We start from the raw sequence: 26,868 nt of genomic DNA, 5'->3' as shown, positions 1-26,868 counted from the left end.
ATTTAAACCATCCTAAGAATTTTGACATGTCGAAACATGTTGAAAATTTATGGTGCAACTTCCATGTTGGCTTTCTCTGGAAGTTCATCAGCCATCGACATAACCACGCACCTTGCATCAACGCCAACCAATGTCTGTGCGCTATCACCACACACCTTGCATCCATGTCAGCCAATGCCCATGTGCTATAACCACACATCTTGCATTAAAGCCAACCAATGCATGTGTGTCACCTGGACAGTTACATGTCCACCTTGTGTAGTCCTGATTGCATCGACCATCCATGACTTGCAACAAGTCAAAATACAATCTCTATCACAGCACTGCCACATACCAACTGAAAACTGTGCACCAGGTAGGTTTCTGAGAGAACCTTCCAAAACAGCACTTTCACAGTATCATTGTGGCTCCAAGCGGAAGCTATCCTCAAAGCCGTCACCATGGTTGAACCATCGGCTCTGATACCAGTTGTTAGGAAATCACCATAGAGAAATAAAAACCACGACACAATCACAACACAAGGATTTAACGTGGAAACTCCAAAATCGGAGAAAAACCACGGCCGTTGTCAAAACCAACAACCAGAGAATAAACACTATGTGAAAATTGTTACAACACATAGACTCTTTCTCTCAACCACCCTACAATCTCCCAGTACAGTCAACACTCTCCAAAGCTATTATCTGAATAACATCTCACAACACTCTAAAACAAGAGTATAAAAAAAACAACGGATAAAAGCTTAAATCTTGAGAAACTATATCTTGTTGGATTTGCTCTCTACCATGGGACACAATTGCTGGGATTAATATTTCCTACGGGTTGCTATGACATTTATAGGAGTTGATGCCAAGCCAATGCATATGCATTATGTGTGTATGCATACCATCATTTTCAACAAGTGCTGCACCGTCCTTTATTATCCATGCCAATGTATTTAATTTCCTTGACTTACCAATCCTGCAATGTTAGTGGGTGGCATAGTGTCATAGTGATTTTGACTTACACTCTCTTTCATATATAAATACACAACCCCTTCAAGACTTCAACCCTCAATGACAGCACAACTTCCTTCTCTACTGTGCATGCTCCTCATGGATGCTATATATATTGGAGTTTGCGGGGCCTCAGATTAATCAAAATTGATCAAAATATGTATTCATGTTCAATAACAGTACATGCTTATGTAATACCGTGAGAGGACTAGAAAATGGGAAATACAATATTAAAGGGACCATGACAAAATCAACAAAAGCTTATCCTGGTAGACACACTAAATCTGATCTATTACAATCTCATCTTTGAAACATCATTAATATGTATCACTAACACACCTTGTACTTTTCATGCAACCAGAACAAATATGATTTGTGTTTACTCCATTTGTCTGATAATGTCTAATTAATCTCATTCTATATTTTCTGTTCGCCTTCAGAGGTTTCTTTTTCCTGGGCCAAAGTCTCTTCCTCAGTTTTGTCTTTGATTTCTTCTTCTTTGGCCAATGTCTCTTCCTGAATTGTACCTTTGGTTTCCTCTTCCTGATTTGCGCCTTTGATTTCTTCTTCTTTGGCCAAAGTCTTTTCCTCATCTGTGCCTTTGGTTTCTTCTTCCTTTGCCAAAGTCTCTTCCTCTAAGCTGACAACCTCTGTAGACATAAATTAAAACATTATAGCCAACAACTTGTACCTAGTATTAAGTGTATGCTTATTTATTTGATTGCACTAAAGAAAATGTGATTAAGCATGACCTTATGTTATAGCGTTGAATTAATAATGCAAAAATTGAAAAAGGGGTTAATGTGGAATGGTTAGATTACATGAATAACAAGTTTATCCCAATAATCTTAAAAGGTCATCCATTTGCTAACCTTTTTCATTTTCTGTTTTCTTTTCCTCTTCTGGTTGTTTCTCTTCCGCAGCAGCAGAAGCATCATTAGTCACTTCCTGATCATTCTTGTTCTCAGAAGGTTCCTCTGCAACAACAATCTCTTTAGCATTAGCTTCCTGGCTCTTCTCCGTTAATGCCTCGTTTGTTTTCTCAGAATCTTTCCGTTCAACGACATTGGATTCATCTGCTCCAATCTCTTTGACATTTCCATCGCTCTTCTTTTCCGCTTCAAAGCTTTGATTTTCAACATTGTTGTTGCCTGCCCCCTTGGTTTCTGTTTCTACCCCATTTTCCTTGGAATTGACACTGGATTTGCTCTTCTGGAGGAGGGTGTTTCCGGTAGCAACATCAAGTGGTTTAGATTTCCCACAACCCATTTTTTTTCCTTTCTTTTTGAATTGATTGTGGGAAACAGAGGAAACAGAGAGAGAAACAGAGGAAGCAGTTGATGTGAAGATTGGAATCTCTGTGGAAAATATATGAAGGGGAGAGGGATGGTTTATGTTGTTATGGTTTAACGGTTGAGCTGTGGCCTGCACGGGTGTAATTTGGTGTCAACCGGCTTTTCCGTTGTCTTCTACTATTGGCAATGCAAACAATTATAGTTGTTATCATCGAAACGAAAAACAGGACAATGGTTTAGGACAAATTTGGGTTGTAACTACGAAAACAAACCTTTGCAATAACAACAGGTAATTAATGTTCTTTGTTTTAATATGATTGGATTAATTGGATGGACTGCACCATGTGCTATCACAAAACCACCATGCATGTATATCAAATCATTTATATTCTCTAAATTTTGTGTGTTTCTCTTTGCTTCATTTGGGTCAGCTTGAGCTCAAACAAGGTTCAATCAATGTACATCAATCAATGATCAAAATTTATCTTCTATATAGCTGCCTATTAAAGAAGGTTCAATTTCCTTATCACTTATCAATGACTTAGTTATGTTATGGAACGTTATAATACTTAGTTGCATCTAAATTAGCTAGTCCCTCAAATTTTTTAAGGGTTTTTTTGTCATTAAAAAATTGAATAAAGATAAGTGACGTCACTACTTATAGAAAAAAGAAAAAAAGTTAAGTCACTTTGCTTCTAATACCTTTCCAAATTTCCAGTATTGTTTCGTACGTGTAAAGTGTTAAAACAATGATGTTGTTTAAATGACCTATAATTGAATAAGTATGTGTCATTTTGACAAAGATTCTTTATAATTATGACTTACACATCATGAATGTTAGTGATTTATTGTAATTATCTAACTTACAATTTTATCCTTAAATAGTTATTTAAACTAATATGAAAATCATTTTTATGTTTTTTTAATATAAACTTAGATAAAAAAACACTTTTATATTTTTATATCCAAACGGTTTAAGATAACTTTTTAAAGTGAAATATACAAACAGTACTAAATTTATACTTTTTAAGAATTACTTAAAATCCAATGATTTTTTTTATCCAGAAGTAAGGACACTTAATTTTAAGTAGAAACAAACGGGCCATTGCTTTTGTGGAGGATTAAAAATTGTGAAGTCTACGATAGACCATTTTATTCAACTTCTATCGGACAAATGGTAAACTTGAAGGTTGGTTTGCTTCTGATAGCAGCTGATTATTGGGCCAATCCTCTTCATATTCGTAAGACCCAATTTATCATAATTATAGATAATTTTAGTTTGTTATTTTAAATATTTCAGAATGTTCCTTTTTGGATGTGGCTAAATGTAAGGTCCTACCCAACTTTTTTTTTTAAATCCGCCTGTTTTATAATTAAGTAGAAACTGACACAGATACCTCAAACTCATAGAGTATAAAAGAAGCGATTTTATGAGACACTTCCTCAATCCACACTAAATCGACAAATGAGTGGATATTTCTAGCAAAAAAAATATGCAACCATATTACCATATCGTCTAACAAAAGATAAAGACACAAAATCAAACGAAAGACATAACCGAGTATACTCCTGAATAATAGAACATAAGTACGAGCTACCATTAGGAGGTTTCTTCCACCTCTTGAAGAGCTGAGGACAATCTGTCTCAAACGCACCGAGTGAAAGCCAAGATGAGATTGCCCAACGAAACCCCAAGGCTTCAACCACCACAGTCAATGGTGTCATCACGGGAAATGCTACTGCAGCAGCAAGGACGAGCCCCTCAGAGTCGCGAGCAACAAGACTCGAGCCCCCTCCTCACCCGATTGGAACGAAACATCAAAGTTGAGCTTGACGACACTCTCTTGAGGACGCTGCCAAGAAGTATGAAGCTTAGCACCAGGTTTGTATGACCCAGGATTTTAGAATTAAATAAATAATTAATTTCCAACTCACGCATAGGATTCTGTGTAAGCGTGAGGGGAACTTGACTTGTGTTTGATGTTTGGATTAGTATTATAAAGAAGAAAATTCAGGAAATGACCAATAATAGTACTATAGTCGGTATAGGTTCTAGCACGAGCTTTATTCACTTCCGCCTTAGGGCGAAAGCGTTAGTAAATGGCTAATCTGCTCTTAAAGCACTGTAGAAACGAAATTCAAAAATCTTCAGAAGAATTTAAGAATTTTCTCTCACTCCTTTCCATGACAAGTGTTTCGATACGAAACCCTGGACTGTACACACGATAGATTTCATTTCTCGGAAGTTTGCCGAAACTAAGTTCCTGACAACTCAAGAACCTTAAAGTTCCTGACTGCTTCAAACGAAGATTTCACACGCTTACACTCATTTCTTTCGATGTTTCCAATCTTTCTTCAGAAGGAAGTTTTCTCATCCGATATCAATTGCAAAAAGTAATTTTTCGGGTTAAATCGATTAATACCGTTATTGGATCGTTTGTTTAAATTCCAAGAAACCTGTTCTGAGTTCTAGAATTCTGTCATCGGATTCTATCTTATAATTCACAGAGGAATGTGCCGGAAAAATCGGAATCGCGAAATTTTCATTTTCCCGCGTTTTCCATCTCCTATAAATAGAAGGAAAAAACAAAAAAAATCACATTTTCCACCATAGATGGCCGTGGGTTTGAGAGGAAGAAGGGGAGGAGAGCTTTTCGCCATTTCTTGACGGTTCGACGTGCCGTTCGTTGCTACGCGTAGACCTCAAGGTTTGGAGCGAGTTGAGTTGAGGAAAGAGGTTTAGAACAAGCTGCGAGGTTTCACAACGGAGGAAGACGCACCAGAGGACTTGCTGAGTTCAGGAGTTTGACTTTGGAATCAGACTGTGATATCGAGCTGGGAAGGATAATAAAAGGTTAGGGTAACTCGGTTTCAGTGCGTCTTGAGTCTTGCATGATTTTATCGCACTACATGCGTTTGAGATGAAGATGTTTATATTGATTAGCATTGGATTATGATTATTGTACTGAACTGGGAAAATGTTTTCTGGAGGCTTCGGCCGAGTGAACTTATTGAGACGTGTGTCTCCGTTTTCTGAGAGGCTTCGGTCGTTTACTGGTTTCTGTCATTACTGTTTTCTTGTGGATGTTTTGATTGTTGTCGTGGTTGATGTTGGGATGGATCATATACTAAGTGTGTGCTAAGTAGCTATATGCTGTGTTGATATTTGTGCATATGCGTTATTGGATTATATTGTGGAGCATGTGTGGCATATTGTGGAGCCTGTGTGGCATATTGTGGAGCCCGTGTGGCATATTGTGGGGCCTGTGTGGCATATTGTGGTGGGGCCTTCGTGGCATATTAAGTGGCAGGTCAATGGTTTTCGTTCCAGGTGGCTGTCCCGTCTTGCGAGACGCTTTTGATTGGACTTGTCTTGGCAGTAACACATAGTTGTACCACAGGACACTCATTGAGGTTGTTGATATCTGAATTGATGTTATGTTGTTGATATCTGATTTGATGTTATATTGTTGAGATTGTTGATATCTGATTTGATGTTATATCGTTGAGATTATTGTTGTCTGATTTAAATCTGTTATTATGTTGCTGATATCTGATTAAATTTTATGTTGCTGATATCTGATTAAATTTTATGTTGCTGATATCTGATTAAATTTTATGTCGTTGATATCTTATTTGATTTTATGTTGTTGGATATATGTCGTCATCTATCTGAAATTAAGTTGCTAGCTTATGTGCCATGTTATGCACTTAAACTTTAATAACATGCTTTTCTCTTTTATATGTGGTAATTGCATGGAGTTAACCTTTTCTATTTGCTACTTGTTGTTTGGGCGCTTAACGCTATTAGGCGACGGAGAACCCTCGATGGAGCTTGACCTCAGTACGAGCCGAAGATGATGACTTGAAGATTAGTGAAGGACCTAAAGAGTAGAGTCGGGTTAAAGGCTAGAGCCTTGGGTTAGAGAGCTTACCGTTATTGGCTTAAGCTCACCTAATGATTTTTAGGAATTTATGTTTGAATTTCCGGGTAGATTCCGATGCTTTGCTTTCCTGCGGTTCCCCGATGCAGAGACAATAGGAAGTATGTCGGATTTATGTCGTCCTTGCATTATAGAATCTTCGTTGAGTTGTTTCTATTGGTTAGGTTTTGTAGGTTGGGTGCTTTCGTGTTTACCTTCGGGTACTTGCCTTATTCAAGGCTTGATGTAAATCTATATGTATATGGGAGTATGCATGACATGTTTTAGAAACACTTTGAAAAGAAAAAAATATACTCATGTTTATAAATCCTTTTGGAAAACATTACATATTTATTTTATCAGATTACTATGGTGACCCCCGAAATTCGGGGTGTTACAAGGCTGAACCGTCACTGCTGGATCACCACCCCATGCGAGTGGTACTACCCATTGAAGAGCAGCTTCATAAGAAAAATGTCTCCCCTCAAACACATGTTTATTCCGGGATTCCCACAACACATACAAATCAGCTTTCCACTAAGAAATCATCTCCAAATCAGCCGAAGATAGGATCTGCTGCATAGATAGGACCCACCTAACTGAATGTTTTTTTGTTACAAAGGAAAACTAACAACAACAAACAACTACACTAGCACATCCTGGCACAGCAGGGGCACAATATTGGAAGGATGGAACCTCCAAATCTGCCTTCTGCAACCTATCCGGGTAGCATATTTCGCCAAAGCATCTGCCACCATGTTCCTCTCACGCGGTATATGACGACTTCCCATCCCCTTCGGAGCATCTCATGTGTTTGTTGAAACGTCGTGTGATGCCAGTAACAGGAGATGTCATTCTCAGCTGTAACAATCCCCACTAGCTCCGAACAATCATAGAAACATCTCACCTTACGGAACCCCATATCCCAAACATGTTGAAGACCCTCCTATAATGCCGACATCTCGGCCAGCAGCACCTCATCTGTTCCAAACGACGTCGCGAACCCGGAGAGCCATCTGCCATCCTTGTCGCGGAGGACTCCGCCACCGCCAATAGCACCAGTTCCTACAATCTTGCTCCCATCAACTCACAGCTCCACACCTCCTTCATCCCCACTCTGCATTATGTCACCCCTGGTCCCGTTGCTATCGACATGATGCCCCAATTCTGAAACTCTGTAACAGAGTTGTGAATTTTCAGCAACACCAAACCAAGAGGCCATGGATTATGTTCGAAGGCAGTGTTATTTCTCCAAAGCCAAACAGTCCAGAGTACTGCACAAGACAGAGCATGATTGGCATGGTGTAACTGAGCAACAAGCCACGAACGAAAGGACAGACTTGACGATATCGATAGTAGAACCGTTCGAAAAACACCCCAAACATGTTGGGTCACTGGGCACCTACAAAGGACATGATCATCATCTTCCTCTGGGTCACCACACCTGCCACACGCAAGTGAACTCGCAAGATTGCAGTGATGGCGCTTCTTGTTTGTAGGCAATGCCTCCCTCGCTGCCAACCACAAGAAAAAACACACTTTCTCCAAACAACAATTCATACGTCGACATCGTTGAGTAGCACATTGGGCTCCCATTCCCTCGCGCTAAATCTGCTCCTTCCGATTGTACAGGGACCAGCACTCTTTGAATTTCCTCCTTGACCAATGCTGGCAACTAGGTATACAGACGTGTAAAGTCCTAGTTCCTATTTTGCCAGAGATCAGCCACCTTCATTTGTGTATATGAAATATGCACATAATTTACCCTCTGAGCCAGCATCCCTGTCCCCAGCAGTCTGTATACCAAAGCGAAGACTCACTAGCGCCCAATCGAGGTCCAAATCCATGAGCTATAACCTCCTTGGCCCACAAAATACTCCTCTAAATATGCGACTCCCCTTCCTATGTTGGGTTGTTAAGATGCTCTTGTTCCCCAAATACTTCTCAGTCAACAAAGTAACCCACAATTTCTCCTTCTCACTGTGAATACTATGTACCAGTTTGCCCAGTAAAGCATCATTATTTTCCCTTGCACTTCTCAACCCCAAGCCCCCTTTTTCCGAGTGATATCCTTCCAAGCCACAAGATTCCACCCTCTATGATTCTCCCTTTTTGCCCAAACGCAACGGCGCACCATCCTATCCACATAATCACACACACCCTCCGACAACCATAACACTTGCATAGTGTATACCGGAGGGATGAAAGAACAGACTTCGCCAAGCACAATTTACTCGCCATGTTTAACAGTTTACCCTTCCAAGATGCCAGTCTAGCGTTGATCTTCTCAATGAGAGGAGCAAACTGTTCTCGAGTGACCCGCCCCCTAAAGAGTGATACGTCAAGGTACTTCCCAAGATTACTAGCCCTCCTAATGCCAGAAATAGAAGATAACTCACGTTGCTTCTGCTCATCTACATTTGACGAGCAAAACATTCTGGATTTATCTAAGTTAACTCGCATTCCCGAGGCCTCACAAAAAGCATTAACTGTATCTGTCACCAATTGGACCTGTGATGTCGACTCTTGACAAAACAGCAACACATCACCAGCAAAGAAAATGTGTGAAATGCCTACACTCGAATTTAGGGATGGCAATTTCTACCTGCATATGGGGATCCCCGTGGGGACTGCCCCGTTTGGGGCCCCGATCTTGAGAAATTTTTCCCTGTGGGGATGGGGATGACGACAAAAATTCCCCCGAGATAAATTTGGGGATGGGGGTGGGGATCACTCTCCCCGCCCCGCGGAATCCCCGCCCTGTATACATAGGTAAAAAATCAATAATACCCTTAATAGTAAATTAAATGTTATTTGAACTTCATTATATATTTTCATAGAACTTGACATGTTCCATTCTCATTTGTGATTTTCATATTTAACTATTTGTAGTCCACGTGGAAATTTAAGTATTTTTATATTTAATTTAGTTTTATTTTATTTTTAATGTTGTGTTAATGGTCCCCATGGGGATCTGCGGGGACCCGTGGGGAGGTGGGGATTGGGGATGGGGAGAAAATTCACCCCGCCACGGGGATGGGGAGTGGGGATGGGGACATGAAAGAGACGCGAGATGGGGACGGGGGAGTGCCCCCCGCCCCCGCCCCTCGCGGGTGCCATCCCTACTCGAATTGGTTGCCAACCTCCCTCCTCCACCAAACGCTGATCTGGATAGCTAGCCTCTCCATGCAAAGCACAATGGTTAGTAGCAGTGTTATAAAACTCGGACCGGCCGGTTCGACCGGTTGAACCGGGAACCGGACCCTTGACCGGTCCAAGCCATTAAATGGATCGGCCATGCAATTCAACCGGTATGAACCGGTTTGGACCGGCCGGTTCAGAGAATAAACCGGCGACTCGGCCGGTTTTAATGGACCGGTCCGTTTTTTTTTTCTTTCTATTTTTGCCTTTTTTTGTCAAAACTGTTTTTAATGTTCAAACTGTAATTAATTTACATTCAATGTTAATTATTTGGTCAAATGATATTCAATTTAGAATTATTTAAAAAAATTGTCATAGCTAGGACTTGAACACAGGAGCTAGAGGGAGGAAAGCTAATCCAAATTGCCACTACACCACTTTGCTTCTTGTTAAGAAGAATGCATATTATTTTATATATATATATGATATATTAAGGTTATATTTTAAATTATTATAATTTTTTAATATAAACCGAGTCAAGCAATCGAACCAATGACTCTGTGGTTGAACCATTGACTCATTGACCCAGTGTCTCGACCGAGTCGATCACCGGTTCGAGTATGATAACACTGGGGTAGTAGTATAAATTGTAATCCCTAGAATGAATAAGAAGAAAATCGATCAAATATTTATGTTTCTTAATTTGGATATTAGAGTTGTTAGTCTTCTTTCAAAATAAGAATTAACATCCTATGAGCTTCTCCACATCTCCGAATTCCCATTCGTTAATCAGACGGCAATATTCCTTTGTTTCCTGCTGAAGCCACACTTGCTTCTGGCAGTGGCATCCACCATCACCTTATCCTCTCCTTCTCTATCATCACAATTCACAATCAATCACAAACTAGTAGTAATATTAAACTATTGCATAAAAAAAGCACAAGTGTGGTCCTTAAAATGTGAACAATGGCTACTTTTTTCTGTTGCGGATCAATCCAAACCAACCCAACAAATCTTCCCATATCAGGAAACTAGCCTTCCTTCTCTTCTCCAAATCATGGAAGGCTCTGTTTCTGAACGTCTTGATTTTGGGAAGATGGAACATGGGTATTCTTCTTTTGCCCCTGTCTCTTCATTCACTGTCTTCAGTTTTCTCTGTTTTTTTACTTTTTTTCTTCGTGGGTATTGTGGGTTTGATTGGTAGGTGCAAGCATTACAGGAGAAGATGCAGGATTCGTGCTCCCTGCTGCAACGAGATCTACTCCTGCCGCCATTGTCACAACGAGGCAACGGTATTTCAATCTTCATTTCCAGATCAAAGGTTTTGTCTTTCTGCTTTTTACTCATCTGGGTCTGTCTTAATTTCCTTACTTGTTCTGGCTTCACTAGAGCATGTTGAAGAATCACTCTGATAGGCACGAACTGGTTCGCCAAGATGTTAAACAAGTATGATAAATGGAAAATACTTACTGTCTTTCAATTTTGCTGATCAATTTATTTAAGTGATCAATAGGAGATGATAGGAATAATTCACTTATTACATCTTGCTGTTTCAGGTTGTTTGTTCTGTTTGTGACACTGAACAGCCAGTAAGTATTGAATCCACACTAACTGATTTCCTTTTTGTTGGGGGGTTGGATTGGTTAAGGTTCTGATTTTAATTCTGTTTCTTTTAAAGGCTGCTCAAGTTTGCACAAATTGTGGTGTCAAAATGGGAGAATATTTCTGCGACATCTGCGTATTCTTCGATGATGATGTAATGCTTCACTGAACTAAATATATAATTTGGTGTATCTGATTAGCTTTTACTTCTTAAATATAATTGATCCTCTTCTACTTAGGTCCTTACTGCTTAGAGCTGGGCATAACTTGTTGTAGAGCCATGGTTTTTGATTGTTTATGGCATTTGTTTCCTTGATGGTGCTGACCAATGTTTAATCAATTTGTAGGCAGAGAAACAACAGTTTCATTGTGATGATTGTGGGATCTGCAGGTGGGTGGGCTGTATTGTGTAACTTGTGTTTGCGTAGATTTTTATGTCATATCCTCAATTAAGTTACCTAAATTTATGAAATGCAAACTAATTTTGGTTTTGTCATTTGGAAACAGGGTTGGTGGGCGAGAAAATTTTTTCCACTGCAAGAAATGCGGTACGCATTCACCATCGAAGCTACCATTTTGGCTTTATTGTTGCTTTTACATTCTTCTTTCCAAAATTAAGTTAGGATATGTTTCAAATTGTTTGTTTACATATTATAGCAGACTCAATTTTTCCTGAGTTTGTCACTACTTTATTTATCATGTGAAGTGTTAATATCACATATTATTTCAGTTAGGTATATAGGGAGAGAATACCTATAACGACCGGGCAATACATTACCACTTACTTTGGGGGTATTGTGAATCCATTCCATTTCCAGTTCTGATATGAATTACATAAGTTGATGATAATTTATCGAGTTAACTCATTTAAGTAATAATAATTGGTAGATTTTACATATTAAAATTAGTAGGCTTTATGTTTCTGAAGCAAAGTCAGGATATTACATGTTTCAAATTCAGTCCTTGATCTATAGCATTTTCAAATTGTGGTTAGATTGTTAGTTGATCTGTATAATTAATTTTCCATTTGATTTCGTTAATCACTTGATCTTTGCCAGTGCCCAGTTCCGTATGAGGGAAGAGTTTAAACTGATTAAAATTTTGATTTTTTTTTTCTTTTAACTTCCGGAGTCATATATAATAGCATACTGCATTAGTCACTGATTCGAACTATTTTTTAACAAATAAGTTGCTCAATACTTATATGCAAAGAATCTACGTAGTGATAAATGTTTTATGAGCTGCAGGGTCTTGCTACTCAGTTGGTCTACGTGATAATCATATATGTGTGGAGAACTCCATGAGGCATCACTGTCCTATTTGTTATGAGGTGCATGCTTTGTTCCCTCCCTTTCCCTGACTTTTGTTTTCAATCAAAAAGGGAATTTCTCTTGGATGTCATTGGAAACTTGAGAATAATTTGATGTGGCTCTATTTTATTTGTGCAGTACCTTTTTGATTCACTGAAAGACACTGCTGTTATGAAATGTGGTCACACGATGCACTCTGAATGCTACCATGAAATGATAAAACGTGACAAGTGAGTATGTTAACTATTTGAGATTTCTTTGTGGACATGATTTCTGCTTAATTTGTAACTTGATTTGGTATCTGGCTCAGTTACTGTTGTCCCATATGCTCCAAGTCAATAGCTGACATGTCTATGATGTGGAAGAGGACTGATGAAGAGGTAGCTGAATAAATTAAAGCACACAAATGCTTTACTTGATATTTTGTCATGCATTCATCTGCTCAAGAATATTGCTTACATGATATTGTTCTCAATTATGATTTCTTGCTGATTTGTTTATTTTCATTTCTTATTAGATTGAGGCAACTGTCATGCCTGAAGTTTATCGGTACAGAAAGGTGATGTTTTATTCTTTGTTCTGCTTGGCTAATACCTACCAATCTCTGTTTATCTATAATTCTTTCTAGACATGTAGTATCATGGTTCTTTCAGAACTGCTATTGATTGATATAACTATGTCATTGCAGGTCTGGATACTATGTAATGACTGCAACAACACAACCGAAGTTTACTTCCATATTCTTGGGCAAAAATGCGGTCACTGCAGATCATATAACACTCGTGCAATTTCACCTCCAATTTGCCCTCAATGACCAGATTCTTATGGTGAAAGACAGACACTGGCAGGCAGAAAATTATAGTTTGCACCCCGGTTATTTTAGAGGGTTTATTGAATTGATTCAGCATCTTCTAGAGTATTGTGCTCTAGATAATTTTATCTTTCTTCCTCCAACATATTGAGTGGATTGATATCATTCATCATTTATAAACTTATGTATACAGGGGAAACTGTTTTCCCATCATGAACTATTGGTATTAGATGATTGCAATTAAATTTAATCCGTACAACTTAGCAATTCCTTACATAATCAGCTTCATGATCATTTCGATTTCGTACAAGAGGTTCAGTTTAACAGTATGAGGAGTGGCATGGCCTATGAAACAGGTTGGGCAAGTTGTTGGATAGAAACAAGCCTAAAAAATACTAGCTGATTTTCAAACTTTATAATAAGGTGCTGACTGACATGAATTGAACATTATACCAATCAGGCTTGGCAAAATTTGATGGGTTCATTTCATGTCATCTATACATGTTATTACAAACCATCAATACGAGCCAGTAATGTCAAATTATATGATATAAGCAAATCCAATAATTCAGGACTAAATTGGTTGTGTTTGAAATATATTTTGACATCTTTTTGGAATTTCAAATGACACTAGTAGAAAGTGATAATGTGTCATTTCCTGGAAATGATAAATCAGGATCGCTGCTGTCTGCTACCTCAGGTACATCTTGAGTAAGAAACTTGAATGGTGGTTCTTTATTTATAATCTAAACAAAAATCAAAGCCAAGAATGCAAACTTGAAGTAATTTACTTTGTTTTTTTAATCACAAACATCATGCTTTTACATTTTAACATGGAGACGACAACAACTAAATCTGATCCCAGTATCCCACTACATAGTGTAATTAGAAGAAACTAAGGGGATTAAAAAGCAAAGATAAGCATAGTCGTGGAAGAAACAAAATCCCACGTATGTTGTGTATAACTTTACTTCATCGAAAGGAAACATCTCTACTTAAAATACAATGACAAGCAACAATGCTAATCGCTTGTGGAATCATCCTCTTGCTCTTCATGATCTAGGACAACCTTCTCTATAAACCTCTTGCGAACTCCTTCAATGACAGCTTCTCTTGATTGCTCATTTCCACTCTGCCCATCATTAAGTACAGGATCTGATTGGCAAAGTACTAATGCAACACCTGGTATTTCAGAACATGCAAAACATTCGATTTGTAAAAGTATTAGAAACTAAAAAGGTAAGAAGATTTGCAAGGGTCATGATGACTATTTTTTTGGTTACAGGAGGAAAATATGGGTCATGATGACTATGATTGCCTCAAACTATATGTTTCCAAGCAATATGTATTATAATTCATAAATGCATAAAGATAAAGCCAAGAACATAATTTAACTGGCAATAATGATAATACTGATATTATTGTTGTTGTTATTATTATTCAAGCAATAAAATATTTTAAGACATAATTTAGGGAGACGTATATATTTTCCAAGCATAATAGATTGTCCAATTCCAAACTTATGCAAAGGTAAAAAATAACATTTTCCTGATAAACTCAGAACTCTTCCCAATTTCCTAATTACAACACTGATGACCAAGAAGAAGTGTCTCTCTATTATTTATAACATTTACCCTCTAACTCTCTAATAAACTCCTTAAATTAACTAAGCTACTTTAATTAACTAAGGTCTATCATCATCATAAAAAGCATCACTTCTGGTTAGAAACTTGTCAGAAAGCTAGGCCATGATTCTATGAAGGAAATGTCAAAATAAATTATAATTTTGAGGAATTGAGGCCTCAGCCTTTCTCCAGCATGAACAAAGAAGCTAAGAAGATTGTAAGCATAACATAATTAGCATACGCTAAGACATAATACCTTCAGGAGTGCATCTTCGCCCAAAACTATGCAAACCGACATAATTTCCTTTCACGGCTCCATTATTGTAAACCAATAAAGTGGGAAGATTGCGATCTGGGTAGTTCGGAATGCAATCAGTGGATATTATCTTGACAAATTTTGTTGCAGGATATCTTGCAGCCAGTTCCTCAATGCTTTGCATCAACAGAACACATTCAGGAATCCTGTCAAGCAGAAGCACAACAACAGACTTAAGCACAGGAAACACAAACAATAAAATATTTAAATAAAAGTGGGATGACAAAGCAATTGTAGCTAAAACATACCCTTCTTTGTAAAGGATGACAACCACCCAAACATCAGATGGAGCCTGTGAAACCTCTCGAATGAAATCAGATCCTGAAATGGGGGTCACTGATCCAAACCTCAAAACTTTAGCTGTCTCCTGTATCTCAGCTAGCCTCTTCTTCCTACAACAGAAAAATGACTCAAATGAGAACATGTAGAATTTAAAAAACCAAATGCACTTGATTTTGCTTACTCTATCCTAATCACATAACTCATTACTCCCTTCTCAAACCCGTTAAGCCAACTAAGACTGAACTAGTCACAAAATCCACAGAACAATAGGGTAAATATAATGTTAAACATTAATTCGCTGTCAAATCTTAAATTTATCAAAAACCTCATTCATTTCCTAAAATACTAAATTCACTATAATTTCCAATCAAATACTATTCAGGAACAAAGAAAATGAACAAGTATATAATCTAAGACAACCATGAGTTACTCAGAATAAAGAAAAAACCCTCAGAAAAAAAAGAAGTTGGAAACAAAAATTATCTTCATTCATTTTCTATCATCTCCAGGTCAAACAAAAACAAGCCCAGAAAAGGAATTTTTGCTTTCAATTTCATGACAGACCCCATAATTCATTGAAGGAAAAAAGAGCATTATTTGAGAGCGAGAGAGCATGATAACCTGTATTCTTGAAGGAAACGATCATCATCAAGGTCATCTTCGAGGTCTTCAAGTTCATCTTGGGTTTTCGAATCAAGCCAATCTTTGTCTTTGGGGAGGGTGTCAGGATCGGCGGCAGGGTTGAAAGGTGGTGGCTTGAAAGCAGGTGGCTTTGGAGGCAGATTGCCAAGCTTTCTCTGAATGTCATCCCATTGAGTGGAGGCTCCTTCTAAATCCTTGTACACAAAGTGATAGTCTGCCATTTTTCTCTTTCTTGTTCTTCTGTATTTACAAAAAAAGAAATATTTTTATCAATTATATCTCCTACACCTTCCAAAGAGACATACTAATGTCTTATTACTCATAGTAAGCATGCTAAGTCAAGTGATGATGAATGTAAACATTCAAATTTAAAAATATAATGGTGTGTATTTTTAATAGTAAACCATTGCTGCCATTAACATTCTGATATGAATTATGATTCATATGAACCATTCAGTTAGTTTATGTAAAAGAAAAGTATAAAAGCATAGCAGGAACTGATATCATTATATCAATTATATGGCCAATGAACTTTCTAGATTAGTCCAGACTGACATAGATAGCTAGAAATGGTATGATCTAGGTAGAGTATGGTATAAAGAAAAAAAACACTTTGATACTTTTCTTTTACATTAAGTTAAGATGGTATGCATTAATTTGAATTGCATGTTTAAACTTTAAGGTGAATGATGCACAAATCCTTCAACAGAGGTCCATATTTCAGAAGATAACAATACAAATCCATGGTATGGCTTTAGTAAAATTTTAGTGACACTGTTGAACAATTTCTATTGCAATTACGGGGGAGTCTCCATATTCCGCACATGTATTTTAGACATGAAGTTAAGATGGTAACCCCTTAAGCAGCTATTTAGAAATGTCAATGGCACATACCAATGAGCTAATTATTTTTAACCAGATATTGTGATACACTATAAGAAGGAAAGCTTGATGTATCATACAAATAGACATCTGATACTTTGATGAAGGGGTGTTTCAATTTTGGTAAATGATGAGAAAGTAAGCAACTTTGAAATTATTGCATCAAGTGATTTTAATATTGAAGTAAAGTAAGGTCATGGAAGGGTGATAAGCACAACAACAATGCTAACTTGTACATTTACGAAAAATCCTTGGATCTTACACGCAGATCACATACAGATTTTGAATCGGAATCTCAGGGAGAAACAAGCACAGAGACAATCCAAAAGGCAAGGTATACAAATTTATCGAAGCTTCCTATAAACAGAATGATAACCCTAACGGTAACAGAGAATCAAATCGCATGGGAACGATCAATAAAGGTGAAGAAGGGAAGCGTTAAAGAAAAAACCTGAGCTAGCTCTGTGGTAATGCAATTCAGCAAAGCCAGAAACGGTTTAACGGCGACGGTTATGAACCAACTTAGAATGCAATTTTATGTGTGCTTGGAGGTGGAAGGGGCACCAATTCAAATAGGGGTGTACAAGACCCGGCCCTACCCGCCAACCCGTCCCGGCCCAAGCCTTTAGGGCCGGGTTGAACCCGGCCCGATCATTAAAAGAGATCGGGTTCGGGTTAATCTTTGAGTTACCCGACTTCGGGTAGGGTCGGGTTCGGGTTGACACTCGGGTCACCCGGCCCGTCCCACATATATATTTTATAAAATTTTAATTTGATATAGTGATTAAAATGTGATACATGGTGCTCAAATTTATCTTACCATGTAGATGAGATTAAAATGTTTAACATCTACCTTATGAATTAAATAAATGTTGGTCAAACTATGTACACTTTCATGCTCTAACAAGAGAAAATCATGTGTGCGTATTATGCATATGTGAGACAAGTGAAGAAATGATCAAACAAAATGTAAGCATTTCAAGTGCAATAGATTATGAAAGAATTAGATCCTTTCAAGTTATTTCTTCTAAAAAATAATTCCAACTTATAACTCTTTTAGTATGTTATTATCTTTAAATTTTACAATTAGTATCAAATAGTCTTAAACTTATTGTCCCTCGGGTCAACCCGGTCCCGTCCTACATAGACCCGTCCTAAATTGGACCCGCATAATGTCGGGTTGCTTCGGGTCTAGGGACGGGTTAGGGTCTATGAATTAATCCGATCAACATTTAGGGCCGGGTTAGGGTTAACCAAAACCCGTCCCAACCCGTCCCTTGTACACCCCTAAATTCAAGTTAGAACAACACTTAAATGGGATGATGGAATTCACAAACATGTTGGACTTTGCCACGGATCTAGTTTCCGTCGCAAAAAAGTTGACAAGGAATTTGTGACGGATGACGCGTTTATTTTCTGTCGCAAGCATGGTGACAATGATTTTGCACTTTTCCGTCTTAGACATGCTGACAAAGACTTTGTCACGGATTTATTTTCCGTCACAAAAAGTAAAGGTAAATTGCTGTTAATCGCCCTTTCTTAGTAAATAATTTAACTTTTTTATATTATTACTTTCAAAAAAATAACTTTTTCTATTATGTAAGAAAAAACCCCACTGTTTTCTACGAGAAGTTGGTTCAGAGTAAACATTTTGTTCATTTTAGCAAGACGAGGAGTTCTAATACATGTTTCCATAATTTTTATTGTCCAAAAGACAGAAGGATTTCAATTGTTTAATACAATATGTTATCAGTATGTGATATCAAATGTTCAAAAATCATTACCAATGAACTTGTATCATGTACTAAGATACTTTCCATGACTATAGCTTTCTCTACAATTGCAACCCAGTATGTATACAAGCAACTTAAATTCTTTTGCACTAGAGGAATGGAATGAAAAGAAATACGTGCAAAGGCATTTTTGCAACATGCCAGTATCACACACCTGATTTAAACATACTAATGAAAAGTGATAAGAGCTCAACTGGGATACTGAGATCCAAAAAGCTAAGCATTATGAATTCCGTTACAGGAATAAATTACAGCAAGGAAAAGGAAGTATATACTCTTGTTCTCTTGGATACTACCATCCTGTGTTAACACCACTTAAGGGGAGAGCCAAGATATTGGTCCCGTGTAGACCAAACAAATCTGTTGACATTGCAAAGCCAAGCTTCAAGCACAGATAATCTCATCACTTACTAGCAAGAACAGCATAATTCCAGATAAGTGTTTCAATGAAGTGTTTTCCTGCATTGCATACGAGGAATTAATAACTATATACACCATGAAAATCAATTCATGATGTTCTAACACCAACCAATTTTGGCATATATAAACCTAGAAAACTTGAGACTAACAATCTGTCCATAGATTAAACAGAACTTAAACCAACCATCAGAATAGGATTTTATAAAGTGCTTCTTGAAATAGGTTCATAAAACATACTTACCAAAACTGAGAGATCTCTCCATATCTAGCACGCACAATGCTGAAGCACTGGGAGGCAGCTACTCCACATAAATTATACCTTCATCAGGGTCTTCACCACCCCAACTGTCGTCGTCATCTTCTTGGGCTGATGAATCCAACTGCTCCTTAGTTTGACCCTCAGAGCCCTTTTCATTTTTTATCTTATCTAATATTGCAATCACCTAAAAATTTGAAGTGGTGGGTGCACCAGATCAGTAAAAGCTCACATCACACTCAATAAAAGAGTGTTGCTGAAATCCAGAAAAAGAATGACATGCATAACTGAGCACTAGCTATGGCTTGATGCGCATCTCACAATTCCATCACATAAACAAAAACTGATCTAGGCGCCAAAGAATGGTCCTACACTCCTACTCCACCCTAAAATGTTATTTGTGTGAGAGTAGCAGTCTTAGAATTTGGATTAGGCATAATTTTACCCCCAAAAGCTAGCTTAGAGATGAGGATTACCCTCCCGACATCAGGAGCATGGAATTTTGCAGGCATGATTATGAACCCTTGTGGGTGGCTCATATAAGGGCGGTCTCCAATAAACAGAACTAATATAGGCTCTGATACCATCTTAGAATTTGGACTAAGCCTAACTCTACCCCAAAAACTAGCTTAAAGGTGAGGATTGTCCTCCAATTTATAAGGACTAATTATGTCATGTCTTTAGTCAATGTAGGGCCTTAACAAGCAGTGCAAGAGATTGTTCATTAACTAGTGGTAATAACAGCCTACATGTCCATAAAATCTTGAATTGCAGACCCATCTATCCATCATGATTAAGCAACATTTTATAAACTTTTGAATAATGTGCAACCTTTTATAGACTTTGGAATAATGTGGCTCGCGATAAAGAAGCAACTAAGAGAATGTAATGAAAAAGGACTAGCTGGAAACAGAACAACAGAGACTTGCAATTGTATAAACAAGCAGTGGTAGAGTTATTCTTACCCTGCTTCCTCTTTCAAAAGACTCGTCCTCCATAAAGCGAACCTCAGGGGTTAATCGCAGCTTAATACGCTTCCCCAACTCACTTCGAACATACTTAGCATTTGATTTCAACCCAGCAATGGCTACTTCCTTCCCTCTTTCATCTCCAAAAACAGATACATACACCTTAACAACCTACAAATGTTCAACCCTAACCTTCCAATTAGGTCAGAAAATTGAAAAGAGAATGCAGTGAGAGTTGAGATAAATAGAATTACGACCTGCAAATCGGCGGAGACTTGGACGTCGGTGATGGTGGTGAGGGAAGAGAGGTAACGGTCAGCTCCTAAGGAAGCTTCAGGAAGAACGGCGAACTGCAAGACTTTATCGGTGAGGAGCATGTCAGAAAGCTCCCTCTGTATTTGCTTCGCCACCATTTTCACTCTCCGAGGATTCGCCATGCACCTTATGCTCCTCCTTGTCGAACCAATAACCGCCTTGCCTAACTGTGACTGTAGCTGGACCCACCCGGTCCGCGGCGGAGTAATTGTGGTGGTTGCGGCGGATGTGTGGTGGTGACGCCGCCAAGGTGACGGTGATGGCGGTGGTATGAGCGGCAGGTGAAGCAGGTGTGTCGTCATTGCTGTACTCTATCCTTCGAACCAGAGAGGAGATTAGATATTCATTTCTTTTTTTAACAGAAAGGTGAGAAAGCAACCTTGTTGGGCTTTGGGCCGGCTCATAAGGAAGCCTGTTAAACAAAAAAGTTGCTAAAGCCCATGACACTATGTACAAAAATCCCAAAAGCCCATGGACTCTCTTAATTATCTTTAGAAAAGAAAGAAATAGTGAAAATTAGGCAAACATGTAAACCTTTATTAATCCCATTGGACGGTAGTGAATGATGATTAATAAATTGTAACTTTATATCTTAAGGAAAGGTTTTACTTTTACTTTTCGGGGTGTGGTTTGTATATTTCAAGGGCCCATGATATATTCTCAAATCTTCAACTATATGTATATTTTAATAAAGATTACTGTGTTAATTAGATACCGGAAGACAAGGAAATCATGAGATTAAGATATGGATCAGTAGAAAACAAAGTGTAGTTGCTTTTTTTTTTCTTACTTGTTTGTCTGCTTCTTCTGTAACCATTTTCCTGTTTGATTAACAAAGTTAATGTGACCTGAGTGTCGTTGTCCCATAATCTTTTTCCATGGACTCATTATCTAGTTAATAAATGTCTTCTTTTGGCTGCTACCACCCACATGTTCTATCAACTGTTGGAGTATTTTCTAAAAATAAACAATTTCTCTAGTTAATAATTTCATGAGCTTCTAACTGCGCGCAACATTATAGTTTTGTTGGTTGATGCCTATATTGAAGCTCAAGTGCTCAACAGCGTTATGTTTTTCCCATTTTTAGTTATTGTTCCAATCATTATGATTGGTTATCTCTCCCCTTTTTATGATTATATTTATATTCTTTTCGTTCATATATATGTCTTTTACGATACCCTGAAGCTTTTATCACGTTAGATCGATCTCATTGAGTTCAAAGACAAAGATCAGGTTTCGAGTTACATAATCTGAATGCAACATGCAAGAACTATTATCATTAGATATATATTGATGATCAGGCAAGCACATGCAGTATAAGACTTTTGATTACGTAAGTTGCAAACAAACTTGTCTTAGTTGTTTTCTTATTGTTATTAATGTGTAGTTGGTTCCGTTGGTGATATTGTTTTGTATTAAGACCAAATTAAATAATAAATGGGAAATCGGAATAATTCTGACTAAAACAGAAACTTGAGAAAATTATAAATTATAAAAGATTCCGCACTATTTTATTTCAGGTATAAGGAAGAGTCAGAAAAATAAATAAATAAATAAATATTCAAGTTTTGTTTTTATTTCAGAATTTCACATGAGGAAACACACATAATCTCGCAATTATATCAAACTCAAGGGGCATTTTAGTCTCCCTGAACAATAATTAGCGCCTATTTAGATCCCATGACCAAACTGTCGAACACCAACGTCTCCCTCCCACTACAGAAAAACCACACTTTCTTTTCTCTGCAATAATTTTCTCGAGAAAATGTCACCGGCAACCGGAAGTAGCAGCAAGATCCGGCACATTGTGCAAGTCCGTCAAATGCTACAGCGGTGGCGCAAGAAATCATGCGTGAAGGCGCCGCTGGATGTTCCGGCGGGGCACGTGGCGGTGTGTGTGGGCCCGAGCAGCACGAGGTTCGTGGTGCGCGCGAAGTACCTGAACCACCCAATCTTCGAGAAGCTTCTGGTGCAAGCGGAGGAGGAGTACGGGTTTTGCAACCAAGGCCTGTTGACGATCCCGTGCGATGAGTCGCTCTTTCAAGAGATCCTGCGTGTTATGTCCCGATCCGAGTCAACTCGGTTCTCTACCTTTGAAGGTTTACGGAAACGCTGCCACGTGGATGTCTTGAGTTTTCTTGATGTGGTCGGAGAATCTAGACCCTTGCTTCATGATCACCCTGTTTGCTGAGATTCCTATATATATATATTTTTTTCTCATGTTTAATTGTTGAGCAAGATTATACTAGTCTTTAGCAAAAACGTGACGGATAATATTATACGTATACATGAAGATGAAATTTGAGTTGTCCCTTTAATGTGCAAATGGTTCAAAGGGGATATATAGGTGCTAGTTGAGTAGTACTGTAATTTGTAAAGTATGTCAATCAATTGATTGGATTGAATTTAAGATGTGTTCTTACTTCTCCATTTCCTGTTTAATGGCTGAATAATGATTTGTTCACCAATCAATTCCACCTTCACCTTAAGAGGTAGTGAAGAAATGAGAGATAAATAAGTGATATGATATGTGATGTGACAAGAAATGTATAAAGAGATAGGAAAAAAAAAATGTGTGGAAATGAGATGTAAGAGAAGTGAGGTGTGTATAAATCATTACTCTTAATGGCTTGTACGAACAAAAATAAAATTGGATTTGCATGCATAAAGTGAGTGAAGGAGTCGGGCCTAATAAAATTTGATTTATTTTGTCGAGGGATGCTTTGAATGGTAATAATTCTTTTAAACAAATGATTTATTCGAGATTCATACTTCCGTTATCACATTTATGGTGATTTAGTTTGTTTATCACTATACTAAAATCTTATCAACTATTATTAGTAACTTTTTTAAAAAAGGGTAATAAACATAAGTTACTATAAATAGAAGATTTATATGTAGTTTCAAAGATGCTATTTTTGTTGTTCCCTAATTACAACGTGAATGGGTCGGTAATTGAGAAGTTAAGAAATACACAGAAAGAGCATGGTTAATTGAGTTTAATAGGAAAGAAAACACTCATGTAGTGGCGGACCTTTTTGATCGATATGAGGGAGCCATGACTCCCCTAAACATTTTTTAAAATACTAAAAAAAGAAAATGAGGTTTAGATCTAACTTTAACAGCACAACTGTAAGATAGCAATACTTTAAAATGGGAGGTGAAACTATTAATAGAGAGAAAAATAGAAAAAAGAAGTATTTAATCTTCCATAATATAATACGATCTTTTTCTTGTGTGTGGAAATTAAAGAAAGAGATAAAAAACGGAAGATGCGGGCACAAGGGATGCAGCAGCACAATTAAGGATGAGTGTACCATCAACTCATGAACTATCTTTTGAGTTGAGTTAATCTCCCAAATTCTAATAAATATCAATTGTGCTTTTGGTCAATAAAGGAAATATCAACTAAACAAAGTCTGGAACCCACTTGGGCTTTTTTGGGCTTGCAGCTGGACTTTTTGGTGGCTTTAAGGATTGGGCCAGCAGCTCTGCCTCTGTCACAAATATCTCGCTATATATTAGAATTTGTTCAACGGATAATATTTTTTTTGCTCATTCAAAAAAAAAAGAAAAGAACATATTTCATTGTATTTTACTATTTTTTTACGGTCAAAATATTTTATTATTATTATTATTTATAAGTAATATTCAAAAATTAGTTAAAGTAAATAGTTCATTTAAAAGTATGAGTAATAAAATATGTGGGTTGACGTAGTTGCCTAGCACTTAATCTCTTAAATTATAAGTATGAGTGAATTTTTTTATATTTTTAGATAATCTGTTACCATTAATTATATATATTTTAGATTAACTGCGATGATGATTACATGGGAGGATAATAAAGTTAACATAAAAGATGTTGTAATTATTGTTTTTGAGAAAAATAAAGACAAGTCAAGTACTTCCTCCGTTGTATAAATTCTTGTTGTTTAAGATTGTGATAAAAAAATGATAATATAATTATTAATAGTACAATGTTACTAAACCACCTTTTTTTAATTTTACTAGTAACATGAGCAATTATTAATTCTACTTTAGATAGAAAAGATTGTAGTTGATGGAGAATAATTGTGGTTGGTTAATATAAAATATGATAAGTGAAAAAGAAATTATTAATTGATGGTAGAGATAAAAAAATTAAAAATAAATGCATTGCTTTTCTACAACATCAAATTTTTTAAAAAAAATTAGAAAGTGACTAAAACAATAGTTTTTCTAAATCTGAGGGAGTACTGCCTAGTCCAAAAAAATGCCGTACACACTTCATTTTGCTAGCTTTTGCTATTTAATTAGCCAATAGCATTTCAACCAGCCAAAAGGGCCATTATATAGTTCTTATCATTTAACAAAATCAGAAAGTCAATTAGAATAAGTTTTTTTTGAACATAATTAGAATAAGTTACTGCCCGCCAAATTAACACCAGTTTTAACTTTTAATTGGATTTTTTTTTGATAAGCAACTTTTAATTAGATCTTCATGTAGATGAAGAGAGATATTTAATTTTGGAAAGCAGAAAATTGAACAAGTATAAAGATAAGGATTTTCACCTGGCTCTTAAATTCAATGAAGTCGTGTCAGGTCCCAATCACGATCCGCCAACAACATTAAGTACACTGAATCAAAACATATTAATTAAACTCTAATCATAGTAGCTACTAGCTAACAAGCTATATAGCTGGATCCACGTCGAATGGTTGTTGATGAATTTTTTTTTTCTCTCTTTTCCCCCGCAATGTATAGTTTAGGTCATTTTACTTGTGTAATGTCACTAGACACATCGATCAAGCTGTTTATGCCAAAATGCCTACAAATGCAAGTTACGATATTGGATATATGGACCCTTGTTTTTTTATTATATTTTTTTAAAGTAAAATATATATAATATATAAGAAATGTATGAGAAATAAACTATCTCAACATGGGTACAGTACCTAGCTAGCAAAAGCCTGACAACCCCTCTCAACATCGATCAAGCTGTTTTTTATTATGTTATTAATCAAATAAGATACAAAAAAATTAATTTTACACTGCTAATTATTAATAAATAATATATTTTCATTAACACCAAATATAGATTTAATTTCTATAAATAAGTTTGGTCTGTTTAAAATTTATAAGGCTCAAATCTGACTTGTTATTTGTCATATAATTTTTCTATGCTTAATCTGACTTTATTGAAAGTTTGATCAAACCTATTAACCAGTTTAAAAATCTATTTCATAAAAGGAAAATATAATTAAGTAGACCAATAAATTGATGTGTAAATACTAAATAGACAAACATTTTTTTAACCAATATAAGCAAACTTAATTATAGGCTAATTAACTTAAATACATTAAAATAAAATTGTATATAAATATGACAACATAATGGGGTTGTCTAAATGACCCATGGTAAAATTAGGGTTAAATAACCCATGGTCTAGGTGGACCAATCACATTTAAGATAAATTGTTTGATTTTTTATATTTTATTTATTAATTTAGATAGGGTTAAATATGTTTTTGTCCCTTACTTATACAAATGAATTTAAAATAGTACCTGAAAAAAACACAAAGGTTTTAGTCCTTGAAATTATTTTTCACATCTATTTTAGTCCCTTTAAAACAATTCATTAAATTTAGTCCTTCTCCCCTCATAATTATTTTACAACCTAAAAATTCATAACTTTATCCCAAACTTAAAGAACACAGTCATGGTGGGGTAACTATCTTATGCTACGCTTCGTTACATTCTCAGCTCATCATCTTGTTGTGTTCTCAAAATTGAAATATAGAAGGATGAATTTGACAAATGGTTTTCATGTTTGCTTCCGATTCTGTATGAAATTAAATTTACCTGTGTAGGATATAAAATCCTATTTTCTTTGTGTTTCTAATTCTTTCCCATTTTTAGGATGAATCTACGAGTTTTTGGGATGAAAATACAACTTTTAGGTTTTTTTTTTTGCAAAATCAAGAATTTAATTATTGGTAATAGGAAGGGTGGTAGCCATGTAGAAACACACCAGTACCGGATAGATCAGCCTCTCGGAATAAGAAACACAATATCCCTCATAACAAGCAGGAAGGACAAAAACAACCCAATTGACAAGAGGATCGCCCTCTAATACAACCCCATACATCGTGACAGAGTTTGATGGAAGAAGAACTAAATCCCCAACACACCAGTACCTGATTGATTTTTAGGTTTTGAAATGATTGTCAAGGGAGAAGAACTAAATTTGATGGAAGAGATTTTGGAGGGACCGAAATAGATGTGACAAATCCATTATAAGGACCATTTTAAA

At 36.7% G+C, this 26,868-nt stretch overlaps 4 protein-coding genes across 5 annotated transcripts; 1 reads left to right on the top strand and 3 right to left on the bottom strand.

Annotated features, from left to right (window-relative positions):
• Window positions 1–1,132: 1,132 nt before the first annotated feature.
• LOC130729100 (uncharacterized) lies at window positions 1,133–2,420 on the bottom strand. Its single transcript, XM_057580730.1, has 2 exons — window positions 1,868–2,420; window positions 1,133–1,645 (listed from the first exon to the last, which is right to left on the bottom strand). The coding sequence occupies exons 1-2, from the start codon at window positions 2,262–2,264 to the stop codon at window positions 1,413–1,415; spliced, it is 630 nt and encodes a 209-aa protein (XP_057436713.1). The 5' UTR covers window positions 2,265–2,420; the 3' UTR covers window positions 1,133–1,412.
• Window positions 2,421–10,118: 7,698 nt separating this feature from the next.
• On the top strand, window positions 10,119–13,356 carry LOC130729099 (E3 ubiquitin-protein ligase MIEL1-like). Its single transcript, XM_057580729.1, has 12 exons — window positions 10,119–10,461; window positions 10,559–10,646; window positions 10,744–10,800; window positions 10,911–10,943; window positions 11,033–11,110; window positions 11,304–11,347; window positions 11,464–11,504; window positions 12,204–12,286; window positions 12,405–12,496; window positions 12,577–12,646; window positions 12,784–12,825; window positions 12,955–13,356. Exons 1-12 carry the CDS (start codon window positions 10,412–10,414, stop codon window positions 13,078–13,080), a joined length of 804 nt encoding a protein of 267 aa, XP_057436712.1. The 5' UTR covers window positions 10,119–10,411; the 3' UTR covers window positions 13,081–13,356.
• A 491-nt stretch (window positions 13,357–13,847) lies between these two features.
• On the bottom strand, window positions 13,848–17,405 carry LOC130729098 (uncharacterized). Its single transcript, XM_057580728.1, has 5 exons — window positions 17,276–17,405; window positions 15,922–16,182; window positions 15,267–15,410; window positions 14,959–15,164; window positions 13,848–14,259 (listed from the first exon to the last, which is right to left on the bottom strand). Exons 2-5 carry the CDS (start codon window positions 16,161–16,163, stop codon window positions 14,099–14,101), a joined length of 753 nt encoding a protein of 250 aa, XP_057436711.1. The 5' UTR covers window positions 16,164–16,182; window positions 17,276–17,405; the 3' UTR covers window positions 13,848–14,098.
• A 1,188-nt stretch (window positions 17,406–18,593) lies between these two features.
• LOC130729096 (probable ribosome-binding factor A, chloroplastic) lies at window positions 18,594–20,918 on the bottom strand. 2 transcript variants are annotated; one of them, XR_009015867.1, is made up of 4 exons: window positions 20,519–20,918; window positions 20,259–20,432; window positions 19,279–19,480; window positions 18,594–19,076 (listed from the first exon to the last, which is right to left on the bottom strand). XR_009015867.1 is itself a non-coding variant. In XM_057580727.1 (3 exons), the coding sequence occupies exons 1-3, from the start codon at window positions 20,876–20,878 to the stop codon at window positions 19,337–19,339; spliced, it is 678 nt and encodes a 225-aa protein (XP_057436710.1). In that variant the 5' UTR covers window positions 20,879–20,918; the 3' UTR covers window positions 19,274–19,336. The 2 variants fall into 2 exon arrangements, 1 of the variants encoding a protein (XP_057436710.1); XM_057580727.1 differs by lacking the exon at window positions 18,594–19,076 and having other exon boundaries at window positions 19,274–19,480.
• Window positions 20,919–26,868: the final 5,950 nt, after the last annotated feature.

The sequence above is a fragment of the Lotus japonicus genome, chromosome 1, assembly GCF_012489685.1.
Source record: "Lotus japonicus ecotype B-129 chromosome 1, LjGifu_v1.2".
In the NCBI taxonomy this organism is placed as follows: Eukaryota; Viridiplantae; Streptophyta; class Magnoliopsida; order Fabales; family Fabaceae; genus Lotus; species Lotus japonicus.
The sequence above is the reverse complement of the archived record's forward strand: the minus strand, read 5'-3'. Positions and strand labels throughout refer to the sequence as shown.